General features: G+C 41.4%; 1 protein-coding gene across 3 annotated transcripts in view; it reads left to right on the top strand.

Moving 5' to 3' along the window:
* QQT1 (P-loop containing nucleoside triphosphate hydrolases superfamily protein) overlaps positions 1 to 14,552 on the top strand; it is a 52,459-nt gene that overhangs the window by 12,707 nt on the left and 25,200 nt on the right. For all 3 annotated transcript variants that reach the window (XR_013237686.1, XM_077365246.1, XM_077365248.1), the window contains exons 3-5: positions 9,593 to 9,637; positions 9,759 to 9,838; positions 9,995 to 10,069. Coding sequence is in view for 2 of the 3 variants with exons in the window: in XM_077365246.1 (XP_077221361.1) it covers positions 9,593 to 9,637; positions 9,759 to 9,838; positions 9,995 to 10,069 (200 nt within the window). In the remaining variant the exon portion in view is untranslated. The remainder of the gene's footprint in view (positions 1 to 9,592; positions 9,638 to 9,758; positions 9,839 to 9,994; positions 10,070 to 14,552) is intronic.

The raw sequence follows: 14,552 nt of genomic DNA, 5'->3' as shown, positions 1-14,552 counted from the left end.
GACTGCGACTTTTGCTTAGCCAGGTAGCTCCCCTGCATCTCTTCTTACTAGCTCCAGCTCTTGGATCATTGATTCTGGAGCCTCCAATCATATGACAGGTACTTCTTCCTCACTGAGTTCATTTCGTCGTATTTCTGATCAGTCCATCATACTTGCTGTGGGAGTTCCACTCCTATCTCTGTTGTTGGTGATATTTCTCCTCGTGTTGGACTTACATTGTCCTCGGTTCAATGTGTGCCAAAGTCCCCCTTTAGTTTACTCTTAGTTAGTCAGATTACTAAAAATCTCAACTGCTCTGTATCATTTTATCCCTCTTATTGCTTCTTTTAGGATCTCGACTGGGAGGACGATTGGCTTGGGCCGTGAGATTGATGGGCTTTATCGTCTGGACTATAGCCCTCCTCGTACCATTTTACACAGCTCCAGCGACGCATATCAGTGGCACTACCGTCTTGGACATCCCAGCCTTGATCGTTTGCGGCGAACATCTATCGTTTCTTCTTCTGTTACCCCTTTTTCGTGCGAGGCCTGTGAACTTGCGAAACACCTTAGGGTGTCCTTCCCCTCTAGGCCTGTTAGTCGGGACTCGTTTTGATTTAGTGGATTCCTCCGATGTATGGGGTCCCTCGCGGACTACCTCTGTTTTTGGACATCGTTATTTTGTCATTTTTATTGATGATTAGTCACGTATGTGTCGGCTTTATTTACTGAAAGATCGCTCAGAAGTGTTCAATGTTTTCTGTACTTTTCATCCAGAAGTTACTAACCAATTTAATTGCACTCTTAAATGCCTTCGCACTGATAATGCCAGGGAATATTTCTCAAAATCTAATGGTTTTGAGGAATTTCTTTTCACTCGTGGTATCCTACATCAATCTTCCTGCGCTCACACCTCTCAATAGAATGGTGTTGCCGAACGGAAAATGCGATCATTATTGGATGGAGCTCGCGCTCTTCTCTTCCAGATGCGAGTTCCTAAGTCTTATTGGGGTGATGCAGTTCTCACTGCTAACTATCTGGCCAATCGGTTTCCTTCCTCGGTTCTAGGTGGCTCATCACCTTTCTCAATTTTACGTCCTCATGATGAGCCATTTCCTCTTACTCCTCAGGTATTCGGATGTGTTTGCTTTATCCACAACCTTGGGCCTGGTTTGGATAAATTAGATCCTAAATCTGAACGATGCCTTTTTCTCTGCTACTCACGCACCCATAAGGGTTATCTTTGTTATAGCCCTCGGTTGGGTCGATCCTATATCTCGGCAGATGTTACCTTCTTCGAGATTGAGCCCTTCTTTCTGAGCTCTTCGGATACAACCCCTCTCTCTCATTCTTCATATCTTCCACTACCGATTCCCGTTCTTCCAGACCTGGTAGTCTGTCCGTCTCCATCGTCTCTCTTACCTTCCCCTTCTGTGGTTCCTGTTCCGGAGACCTCTCTTCCCTTACAGGTACCTGCTCGGGCTCCAGCTCCAGTCATTCAGAAGACTTATCAGCGCCGCCATACCTCTGCAGCTCATCCATCTCCGGCAGCGTCATCGGCAGCCCATCAGGAGCTCCCTCCTTCCACATTCGAGGTATCTATTGACTCTCCATTTGCCTCCCACACTCGTTCTCATAGTACTGCTCATCCTATATCGTTTGTTGTTTTATATGATGCTCTCACGCTCCACAGTTTTGTGTCCTCTCTATCTTCTATTTCTTTGCCAGAATCCTTGGCTGCCGCACTTGATCACCCGGGGTGGCGCGCTACTATGGACCTTGAGATGGATGCCCTTCATGCCAATCAGACTTGGTATTTAGTTCCTCTGCCTCCTGGTGCACGCCCTGTTGGGTGTCGTTAGGTCTATACGGTGAAGTATTTGCCTGATGGCTCTGTTGAGCGCCTTAAGGCCGCTTGGTTGTCAAAGGGTACACTCAGACGTTTGGGGTGGACTATGGTGAGCCATTTTCTCCTGTTGCAAAGATTCCTTCAGTGCGTGTTCTACTTTATCTTGCTGTCAATTAGGGCTGGCCTCTACATCAGTTGGATGTAAAAAATGCTTTTCTTCATGGTGAGCTCACAGAGGAAGTTTACATGGAGCAACCTCCTGGGTATGTTGCTCAAGGGTAGATGTCATCCTCTGTGTGTCGATTAAAGATATCCATTTATGGTCTCAAGCAATCTCCTAGAGTATGGTTTGGAAGGTTCAGTGATGCCATTATGCGCTTTGGTATGAAGCAGTGTGCAGGTGATCATTCTGTCTTCAGCTGTCTACAGTTGGGTGTGTACTCTTGATAGTCTATGTCGACGACATCATCATCACTGGCAGTGATACAGTTGGGATTCAGAAATTGAAGACCTTCTTGCAAAATGAGTTCTCTACCAAAGATTTGGGTCGTCTTAGATACTTCTTGCGTATTGAAGTTGCATATTCGACGAAGGGGATCTCTCTCTCTCTCTTAGAGGAAATATGTCTTAGACTTGCTTGAGGAGACATGTTATCTTGGAGTGAAACCTGCCTCAGTTCCCATGGACTCAAATGTGAAGTTACTACCTGAAGAGGGAGACTTGTTAGATGACCCAGGCAGATATAGGAGGCTGCTGGTTGGTAAACTTATCTACCTTACAATCACACGCTCAGATATCTCCTGTGCTGTTGGTGCTGTCAGCCAACATATGAGTTCACCTCGTACTTCACACTGGGCAGCAGTTCTTCAGATTCTTTGGTATTTGAAAAGTGCTCCAGGTAGAGGGTTGCTATTCAAGAAATATGGACATCAGAAGATAGAAGGTTACACATATGCAGATTGGGCAGGATCTCCAGCTGATAGGAGATCTACCACAGGATACTGCACATTTGTGGGAGGTAACCTTGTGTTATGGCGAAATAAGAAACAAGATGTTATCTCCAAATCTAGTGCAGAGGCGGAGTATAGAGCTATGACACACACAAGTGGAGAGCTCATTTGGTTACACTCTCTCTTGTCAGAGATCGGCTTCTCCCCATCATCTCCTTCTCAGTTATATTGTGACAATAAGGCAGCGATTCACATTACTACAAATCCAGTTTTTCATGAGAGAAGTAAACATATCGAGGTTTATTGCCACTTCATCCGGCATCGGATTCAAAAAGGAGAAATATGCAGAGTGTTCACTAGATCGGTGGACCAATTAGTGGATATGTTTATCGAGCCATTGAACAAAGTCAAATTGAGTGATAATTGTAGCAAGCTAGGAATGTTTGACATACACATTCCAGCTTGAGGGGGAGCGTTAGTGTATGTATATGCCTATGGGCATATTGGTCTTTTGTATATCTCTCGTTACATATAAATACTTAAGTGAGGGGAAGACTCTCCTACTCACTCTTTCTCCTTTTCGTCTTTCTTTCTCCCTCTTTGGTGGCTTCTAATAGTAACAAAATTAGGAATTGGATGCAATGTATTATGATGCTTTCCTTTGCGTAAAGCAACCAGAATATCAATGTTGCTAGGAAGAACATGTTCAATAGGAGTAGAGCCAGAAGTAGGAAGACTAGACTTAGAAGTTGGATAGGGAAGAGTAATACCAGTTGTACTTGGTTCCAAATCATCTATTTAGAGTGGAGGATCCAGTGCTGGCTATACTTTTTGCCATCTTAGATTCACCAGTAACTTTTCAACCCCTTCAAACCTTGTAGATGGATGAGAATCAGTCATAGGAACTGGGATATGATGCGGATACCTCTATTCCATGCAATTACTATTCTCCCCTTCAACAAGGTTTTAAATGTCGGTTTTGATATACATGTCGGTCGCCACTGAAATGGAAACACGTCGGTCATAGATGGATGAGAATCAGTCATAAGATTTTTTTGTCCGAAAATATAGTTTTACCCATTTTTAGACGATTCTCTAACCAAAACAATATTATAATCAATTTTTGACTTAAAAAAAAACCGACACTGTCAATTGGTAGATCAAGCAAGAACACACATATAATAAAATTAGAAACTAGCATGCATATATGATTAGTATGCATTTCAAAATATTCTTCCAATTTTCAGAACCTTAAAATGATGAAAAATGAAAATTCGTTTACTAATCCATGTACAAATGCATCAAATCAGACGCATTTGCACCATAATTTAAGAAATAAGAAAGAACATACAAAAGAAGCACTTACTAAGCAAAAATGTGAGAACCTAAACTTCTCTATGCACTTTGGTCAAAATATCGATACGGTGACCGAATTTTTGTAATTTATATTCTAAAGTGGTAGTGGCTTTATCAACAGACCGAAATGTTACTGAAATCTATACATGTGACTGTAGAATTTCGTTTCAGTGGGGATGAAATTGAAAACATGTTGGCTGTTTTGTGTCGATTTCAACTGACATTTTGAACCATGTCCTTGAAGAGGGAGGGGAGGTGAAAAAATAGAGTGAACTAAAAAGGTGACAAGCATAGTGGCATCAGTGTTTTAAAACTCCCCTGTTTTAAAACTCCCCTGCGTCCGCGTTGACTCCCCTGAGTCGACTCCCTTTTACCTTGGCCGCGTCCGCGTTGCACCGCATTCCACATTTTGCCCTACAGAGTCAATAGAGACTCCTTTGACTCTCCCGAGCTATGATCACATCAACAGAGTACTCAGCCGCGTTCTTGGCCGCATCCGCGACGAGTCGACAAGGATTTTTCTTGGCCGCGCTGCACGTCGAATCCGTGTTTTAAACACTGAGTGACACACCATTTTCCAGAGCACAAGATCAAGGTGTCAATACCCCCTTTGAGTGGGCGAGCAACCAATAAATATCCCACACAGAGCTTTAGGACCCAATTTACCAATTTGGACCCCACATATGAATTAAACCGGCGCACCCAAACACGTGAGGAGGAAGAACAAAGGGTGGTTGGTCTATACACAGAGCTTAATAGGGGACTTCAACTATAGTGTGTAAGATGGCATCCGATTTATCAAATATGTGGCTGTATGGTCCACATCAGCCCAAAACATTTTTGGCATGTACATTCTTAATGACAGTCCACGAGTAACCTCCAATAAATAACTATTTTTTGGTCTTGCAAGTTCATTCTGTTGTGGGGTATAATCACAAGTACTTTGTTGTAGAATACCATGATCTTCTAGATATGCCTTGATGTCGCCTTCAAAGTACGCTTTGGCATTATCAGCTTTGAATATTTTTACTTGTTTATCAAATTGAGTCATCACCATCTTGTGAAACACCTTGATTATATTTGGTACTTCACGCGAGTATGTCATATAAAGCCAAGTATATTGGGGAAAAACATCTACAAAGTACAAACGATATAACATAGTGATAACCACCCATAACCACAATTTGGGAAGGACCTACACATTGGTATGCACAATGTGAGATGGAAAAGAGCTTTTATTGCTAGATGGATAATTTGATTTACAATATTTAGCAATTGTCACGCATGACACTGACTAGACTCAATGTGGAATAGAAGCAAATAACATGGGAAATAGATCGCTGAAAGACTGAACCCACCCGAGTGTGCTATAATTTTATTCTTTCTGTAGTAGCACCAAGACTATGACTAATGAACTAAAGAGTAAAAGAACATAGGGGTGGAGAATCCATGACATAGAAGCCACCAACTTCACATCCACTGCCAATCATCCTCTCCTTAATCAAGTCCTAAACACGCAATGACGAAGAAAAAAGTCACCACAATATAATTTTTTGTTATGTAACTGTTTGACAGTAAATTTGTAGATAACGGAAGAACATGCTTAACAGATGTGAGAGACGACAAGTGATCGTTGATCTTGATGTCACCTTTTCCTGCTATGGAAGAGAGGGATTCATCTGCTATTTTTACCTTATCTCTCCCAAAGCACAAGGAATAGGAAGAAAATGAGGTGGATATACTTGTCATGTGATCATATATACCCGAGTCAATAACCCCAGATGAACTGGGAGAGGAAGAAAGATTGACATGATGAGCAGAGGCTTGTTGTGTATCTTAGTTCGTCAATGGTGTGGAAGAAGGGGCACCTTCAAGTTGGAAAAGGAATTAACGGGCTTTCTATCTCATTTTGTGTAGCAGTTATTACATTAGGGTGTGCGTTTCTGTGTGTGTGTGGGGGGTGGGGGTGGGTCAACAAAGGAAGCCCTTGTGTGTGGCCAGCACTAACAGGCACAGAAATGTTTGACGCGGTAGTAACATTGGCAGTCAACTAGGAATTGTGGGATTTATTCCGGTTATTCCTTTTTGGTCGGCCAACAATATCTAGCAAGTCTCAAGAAATGCTTCTTTTATCTTCATAAGAGCTATTGCGTTAACGATATCATGGGCAATGATTCTGCCTTTCTTTAAATTTGTATCTGCTTATGAATTGTGGGAAGGATGGAGGGAAGTGTGCTCTAATTCGGCCCTCATCCAAAAAATTATTCAAGATTAGGAGCCTCCTCCAAGGGGTTTTCTAAAACTGAACTTTGATGGTTCTAGCCTAGGGAACCCTGGTCCTACAAGGATAGGGATTGTTCTTAGGAATGATGTTGGGGAATTAATCTGGGCCTTTGCAGGGCCTACTGGCATAGGGGATGCATGAGAAGCAAAAGTTCGAGCAGTTCATCAAGGAATAAAGCTATTGGATCGTAATCAAATGGACAAAGTTGTGGTAGAAGGGGATTCCTTAAATGTCACTCGATGCCTAAAAGATTCGCAAAACCACCCATGTAGATTCGATAGTTTCTTTGACGAGATGAATGATAGAATTGGATCTTCTCCTATTATTTCCCATCATGTTTGGAGATCTACTAATTCAGTGGCTAATAATCTTGCTAGAGGAGTCTCCAAAAAAGCGCTGGCCTTGTTTGACACCCTTCCTCGATTCTTGTATTTATGTATGAGCCATAAGCTCGATTTCTTTCTTGTAAATTCTTTGTACTTAGACCATAGATGCAGGAAACGCCTAAGGAGGAGGGAAACGCGTTTCCGCGGAAAACCGTTTCCGAAACGGGTACGAAACGCTCTTCGGAAAATTGTGAAACGCCTGTGAAACGTATGTGAAACGTTTGTGAAACGTCGGTGAAACGTTTCTGAAACGCGTTTCCCATTTCTTGGAAATGCGTTTTATTTCCATGGAAACTCGTTTCTTGCAATTTTAAGACTTTAAAAGGATATATTAAACCCCCTTTAGTTTACTGTGGATAGCCCTATCTAGTTTAGAATTATATATATTATATTCAAGATTCTAGTACAAGCATTTTCCTATTAATGTGTGTTACCATCACATTTATGTGTTTCACTAGCTTTTCCTTTAGGTTTCACGTACGTTTCACTAGCGTTTCCCAAACGTTTCCCAAGACGTTTCCCAATGCTTTTCACGTGCGTTTCTCTATCGTTTCCCGTTTCTCGTTTCCCCTTTGATTTTTTTCACCCGTTTCACGTTTCCGTTTCACGTACCGTTTCCCGTTTCCGTTTCCCGAACCGGTAACTATGACTTAGACCATCTCAGTCTTTCTCTTAATATATTTTCCGGCTACCTTTCAAAAAAAAAAAAAAATCTAGCAAGTGTCCCTCATATGACGACTCTTCCTACAATAATCACATCTAACTATATCTTTTTCATCTGGAACTCTGTTATATCTCTGATTTCCTCTCTTATTTCCAGTCAATGACGTAAAAAAAAGTAGCTAGAGCTGCATGCTTGGAAGATGAGTAGAGCAAAGTTCCAAAGGAGCACATCTCTCTCCAAGAAGCAGATTGGGCATAGCAGATTTTTCAATTTCTTAGCTGGCTGAATGCTGAATATGGGATAACGAGGGTGCATTTAGTCTCCATCAGTAGGGGTGCCCCACTGCAATAACAAGTAGTGATTCAACTCTTCCAACAACCCTTGAAAGAATAAGTGGCAAGATGCTTCTCTCCCTGATGAAGATTTGCGATCCCTTGCCGAAGATGATATAACCTGGGAATAAGTTCGAGCAGTCTTATCCCAAATCTCCTTGGCACTCCGCAAGAATAAATATCCACGACTAATACCAAGTTATGATCTACAGTAGGGTTGATCAAGAAAGATGAAAGAAGAAGAGAATAAAAGGAAGAATAAAAGGAGAGAGAGAGAGAGAGAGAGAGAGAGAGAGAGAGAGAGAGAGAGAGAGAGAGAGAGATCATCTGTGCTTTGTGAATTTTGTTTTACTAATTCATTTAGAAGGTGTTGACTAAAATGCCCCTATAGGGCTACGATATGATGTTGCTCAACGGTGACTGTAGATCTAATGTACAACCCTATCTGCATCACAATCTATACATCACGGCCGTCATCAGGCAGTGAAAATCACTGCTAATTAAGGTATCCTATCAACACACCCTCGCTTTTCCTAAAAGTCTGCATCTGCCTCAGCATTCTATCCGCATTATACCTTTTTAAAAAAAAAAAAATCTCTATCCGCTTTACCAAAAAGCAACCTGGATATTGATTCCTCAATGGCATGTGCCACTCTTCGAGACCGAGAATACTCTTTCCATATTTCCATCCACATTAAGAGCCCCCCTCCATAATAAAAGGACCATCATAAAAGGAAGTGAGGATATTAGTTCTAATTTTATAGCCAGCACCTCCGCTTCAATAGTCCTTTACCCCAATATGAGTTGAGTAAACTAGCCTCACTTTGCATATATTGTTTTCCTTTTTTTTATTTGTTTGGGCAAATGGTAGGATTGTGTTCTGTTCGCCATCTGTGCACAACGTAAAGGGTGTCCGGTTGGAGGGATGTTCTATATATTGCAGTTGAAGGGTTATTGTGAGACAACCCAATTGCACCAAGGATATGAGCCTTTGAAGGAGCTGAGAAATATACCTCAACTTCTCAATGTAATGATTTTCTACATATTTTGTTATTCATCATGTAAGGCATGATTAATGTTATGTGATAACAAAAATGCAAGTTATATCTTTCCAACCAGTTGAGCTTTTCAAAAGAAAAAAAAAATCTTTCCTACCAGTTATTCTTTTTCATTCATATGTATGCTTTTACAATTGATATGGTTTTTCTCTTTTGAATTGTTTCTTCTGTATTCATATTTATACCCAGTACATTCCTCATAAAATAGCTGACATTCTTTACAAAGTCCAAATTTCCACTTCACTAGAAGCTCTAAATTTTGCTTAAACTCATAGAACTGTAACAGTGATCTAGCCTTGGGATCAGAATACAACATCATTATGACGGATAGTCATAACTTCTTTGATTTCAATAATTTACAGTTGGGCGGGTTTTATGAATGTTTGGTCTTTGGGGGATAATAATTTGGTTCTATAATTTGCTTGCTACTTAACTAGGTTAAAGACAACTTTGGTTGGTATCTTGATTAAGACCTCTTTCTACGAGTCTGCTATAGCCATATGAGTTAAAATAAAATTTTCAATTATGTTTCGTCTACGCTACCATGTTTGAGATCTTAACACTGCTGAATGCTTATGACATAATTTCTTAAAGCAAAATCATAGTTTCATGAAAAGTAGAAGTTGTTGGTAAAGGAACCGATGTATCAGTTAAATTGTATTCCATATATATTTTATACCGTAAGCCAAATATTTTACATTATTGACCATGAAAAGCACTATTTATCCTTGCAGGAAAGTAGCTGTTATCAATTTGGATCCTGCAAACGATGCTTTGCCGTATCCTTTGAATTTAGGGTCCCACTTTTGATTGGATTCAACACTCAATATGTGATCAAAGGATACATTTGTTGGTTTTTTCTTTCCAGTGCTTCATTGGCTTTCTTTACATGAGATACAGGTATGATTGTGCTGTGAATATTGAGGATCTCATAAAACTAAGTGATGTAATGGTTGAACATTCTCTCGGTCCTAATGGAGGTCAGTCCTCATATTTAGCAAGTTCTTTTTTCTTTTTTTTGGGAAGATGATGTGGTAATGGTTGAACAACGTGTTTTGTCAAGTGTGCACTTTTACATACCTTGAAAACTTTTCAACAAAACCATAACATGTGATTTATTGTATCATGTGTACTAGGTCTTGTTTATTGCATGGATTACTTGGAGAAGAACATTGACTGGCTACAATCCAAATTGGAGCCTCTTCTTAAGGGTTAGTAAATTATGGATTCGCAGTTCCGATACATGATTTGGATGTAATTTCTCATTTTCTTTTGATCCACTTTAAGAGTCCATAAATCTTGTGGTTTTGGATGATTGGCTTGATAGGTTTCAATCCAAGTATATTCTTTACTGTAAAAAGTACTTATGCTTTTTGCTATGCCTTATTGTTTGTGGACCGAGTAGACTTATGCCGAGTTAGACTAGGAACTCGATTATAATTGAAATGGGAAAAATAGAAACCGATCTTCTTTATTAACTTAATAATACAGCAACACTACAAAAATGCCCCTTAGACTGGAAATACAAAAATACCTTTGACCAAACATGTATTATAGTACCAAGCACTTAACTCCCTCCCCTCAAGGGTGCATAGATGTCCAAGATGGTCAGCTTCTATAAAGAATCAAATCATAATTTTTTCTCCAATTGCCTCAGGATTTTTGCAAGCTAATTTTCTAGTAGGAGTAGAAACCTCTAACTAATTCTCCCTAACGAAGTGGCGATCCACTTCAATATGTTTAGTTCTTTATCCAATTCGGTAGGTTTAGTTCATTCATGTAAAAATGATTTGAAGGCAATATGAATTGCTGCCTACTTATCACAATACAAATTCATAGGAGTTTTCTAGAGATTCCTATGTCATACGAACGATATTTCAACCAAACGATTTTGAAAGTGGCATTTTCAAGTGTAGGAACTTGATCGAGGAAATAACTATTTCATCTATTCTACTTGACATCTATGTTGCCTGGATAGAAAAAAAGGGCATGGGATGGGGTAGAACTCTATTAACTCTCAATAGTTGGATGAGTGCGTGATGGATTCAAATTCGCATTTCGAGATCCGACACAGATTCGAGGTATCGGATTCGTGAAACCCCAAAACGTAGGATTTGTATATTCAGTAATGTTAGATGTTGTATGTGTGCTTAAGGGCATTTTGGTTATTGTATTTCTTCGTTTTATATAGATACATTGGTGAGGGGGAGCATAGCTCTCTAACTCACTCATTCTCTTCTCTCATTCTCTTCAAGATGGTATCAGAGCCCTTGGGTTGTGATGCCCTAGGGACCACCATTGGAAGATCGCTCTTCCTCTTCTTCCTTTCTTCTTTTTTTTTTTTTCTTCCTCTTTCTTCTTCTCCTCCACCTCCACTCCTTCCACCCTCCACCGCCACCCCCACAGATTCGCCACCCCTCCTTCCGCTCGTGACCCTACCAGCCCATCTCCCACTGCCGCAACCCTCCAAGAACCCCACTCTTCCCGCCGCGACTCTCGCTGACCCCCCTCCACCTCCACAACCCTCCCAGACCCCCCTTCCACCCGCGACTTTTCCAGCCTCCATGACCTTCCAGCTCCTCCTCCACGTGTTGTGACACTCCCTTTCACCTTTAACCTATCCTCAAGTTCTTCCTAAACCTTAACACTCTCATTATAATCCTCCCTCCAAACTAAACTCCTCTCCAAGGGGCATTTAGTCCCCTTCTCCTTCATGAACTAAATCTTTCTACCTTCTTTTACTCCCTCCCGCGACTGCGATCTCTCTTCTTCCTTGCTAGTCGCACTTTGTCTATCTTTCACTTGGCCCTTTTCGAAGCCGCGGTGTGCCGTTTGGGCCATTATGCCGTCTTTTTCCCTTGTTTTCCTTCTCTCTATTAGTTGTTTTTCATGCCTTTTATTTTGATATCAAAGGTGCACACCAATTGTTCGGTGAAATGTCCAAGTGAGGTGTTATGCCTCCGATTTCATCTCCTAACTTCTATTCTCATCCTGGCTAGTGTTCATATGTCGATTGCTGCTATGTCTCTCCATCGGCTCCGTGGTATCATAGCTGGGCCTGTCGTATGATTCTTCGCCTCTCTATTGTTTATCTTACGCCGTTGTGATTGGATTCTCCCTCTATCTCTACCTTCCTAGATCCTCCAGTCCTCATGGGTCCTCTTCGCTCGACCCCTATTGCTAGATTGACTCCACCTTCGGCTTCCTTTTCTAGTTGTTCCCCTTCCGTGGAGGCTTCTTTCCCACATATGACTTCCGTCAATCTCAACGGGTCTCTTCTATCCATCACAACAGTACTCCCTAGTGCGCAACGATGTATGCGAAGCCGTGGGTCTCGTGACCCCTCTATCGATCGTTCTGTTCTCAACGCGTACGTTGGTGGTGACCTTAGTTGTAAATTCCGTTCCGGTGGCCATTCCGTTTTGGGCCACCGAAATGGAATTCGGGTGGGATTTCGGTCATTCCGGTCGAAACTTTTCGGTCACACAAATCCCCTTTCTCTAAATTTTAGTGGGATTTCTGTCATTCCGGTGCATTCCAACGGCCATGAAATGGTCATAAACGGTCATAAAATGAGGGTAAAAGGGTCAAAAAGCAATCCCAACAGATATAATGGCATTGTCGTATTTTTTTCAAAAAAATTGTGCATTTTTAGTCGATTCTGGGGAAACAGGGCAATTTGCCGGAATCGACCGGAATGGGCCGGAATGGACTAGAATGACCGGAATTCCGGCCGGAACGGAAAATATGCCCAAACCGTTCCTGATTCCGAGTCGGAACCGGAATTCCGGTCCATTCCGGCCGGAACGGAATGGAATTGATAACTAATGTGGTGACTGTTCTGGCTGTGGCGGTCGTAGCTAGTGGTCAGGGCCGTCGAGGCCGTGCTAGTGATCGTGATTCTCGAGGCGGGCGTGTCACCGGTGGGCGTGGGTGCCCTTTCTTCATTCATTGTCCGGCAGTGAGGCATACTGTCGATACATGCTATACCTCTACCTTCTCCTCCACTGGCATAGTAGCATATGATGGTTCTCTCCTCGTCTCCAGGTTCGACTATGATGAACTTTTGCGCTTATGTGCGCACCGCCAGCCACCTGATACGACTTTTGTTTTGCCCATCACGGTAGTTCACCTGCTTCTCTTCTTACTACCTCCAGCCATTGGATTATTGATTCAGGGGCCTCCAACCATATGACGGGTGACTCTACCTCTCTTTGTTCTTATTGAATATCATGTATTAGGGTAGTTTAGTCATTACTTGTAGTATTAGGGTAGTTTAGTCATTACTTGTAGTATTAGGGGTATTGTCGTCTTTGTACACTATTGCCCTAATTTGGGCCTATATATTCATTATTTATATGAGGAGCTCCTTACTGGAGACTCTCCATCCCTCCATTCCTCTTCCTCTCTCGAACCCTAGCCTCATTCCTAACATGGTATCAGAGCTTCAGGGCTCATCCTCGAGGGAAGGAAAGAAGAAGAGTCTACACCATTCTTTCTCTCCCTCGTTATCTCTTTTGCCCATCTTTGGGGTTATCACAAACCCCCTGATTATCTCATCCATCTCTCTCTTGCGTCTGTATGTGTGCAAACCCTACTTTTTCTCTTCCAAAATCCCTAAAATTTCTCCCTCTCAGATTCTCTCTCTCTCTCTCTCTCTCTCTCTCTCTCTCTCTCTCTCTCTCTTGCATTGCGATGTTGCGCTAACATTATTCAAATCCACAAAGAAAAATCAGAAAATCCTAAAATTCTCTCTTCTCAATCCCTTGTATTTCTCTCCGCATGATGCTAGATGGGTCTTGTGATTACATCTCCTCTCTTACGATTACAAGTTTAACATCATGTTGCGATTAACATACTTAGCTCATCTTGTTGGTATCTTCTCTTCTGTCATCTTGCGATTACCTCTTTATTTGCAGCCTGCGATTAAGTTGGTTTATCCAACTTGCTATCACTTTTCCTCAGCATGCGATTACTTCCTTCATCTCAATCTTGCGATTCCTTCATCCCATGCGATTATTAATCGCAGGTTGTTCTCTCCTTGCAATTGTTTTTGTGTTGTTTTCTCACAATACTCAATGCGCATTACGGCTACCCTCTTGGTTTGCTGTAAATATTAAACAAAAAAAAACAATAATATCTTCGATTAAACCTATTTTTGGGTCTTCATTATCTATTCCTTCTTTCTCCTTAACCAAATCTCCATTCCAGCTCCTATTTCCTTCCTTTCTTTCTCTTTTGAATTCATTTGGGAAGAAATCTTCTTACCAAATCCCTTTTGGCATCCTCTAAAATGCTAGATCTACTCCCCAAAACCCCAACTCTCAAATTTTCTCTTTTCTATATTTTTTTGGCTTCTATGACCTTTGTCTTCATCTCCAAGGTGCATCCTAAGTGTTTGAATGAAATGTCCGAAAGAGATTTGGTGCCTTATAAGTCTTCTTTTCTTTGCAAGTTGAAGGTATTCGGCCTTCAACTTTAGGGGGAGTGTTGTCATGTAGTTCTTTGTTGTCTTTTCTTGTCTTTGAGTTGTCTCTTGAGGGAGTGTTGTCCTCTTTGTTTTCTTTTCTTAAGGGGGAGTGTTAGTTTTGTCTTGTTTTCTTGTCAAATTTTTTTGTGTTGTCATCTCTAGGCTCATGTCTTGCCCAAGGGGGAGTGTTATCGTCTTCTCTTTATGTTTTTCGTCCGTCTCAT

The sequence above is a fragment of the Tasmannia lanceolata genome, unplaced genomic scaffold (assembly GCF_043159265.1).
Source record: "Tasmannia lanceolata isolate RefF3 unplaced genomic scaffold, GAP_Taslan_0.1 ptg000020l, whole genome shotgun sequence".
In the NCBI taxonomy this organism is placed as follows: domain Eukaryota; kingdom Viridiplantae; phylum Streptophyta; class Magnoliopsida; order Canellales; family Winteraceae; genus Tasmannia; species Tasmannia lanceolata.
This window is presented reverse-complemented; position numbering and strand designations above follow the sequence as displayed.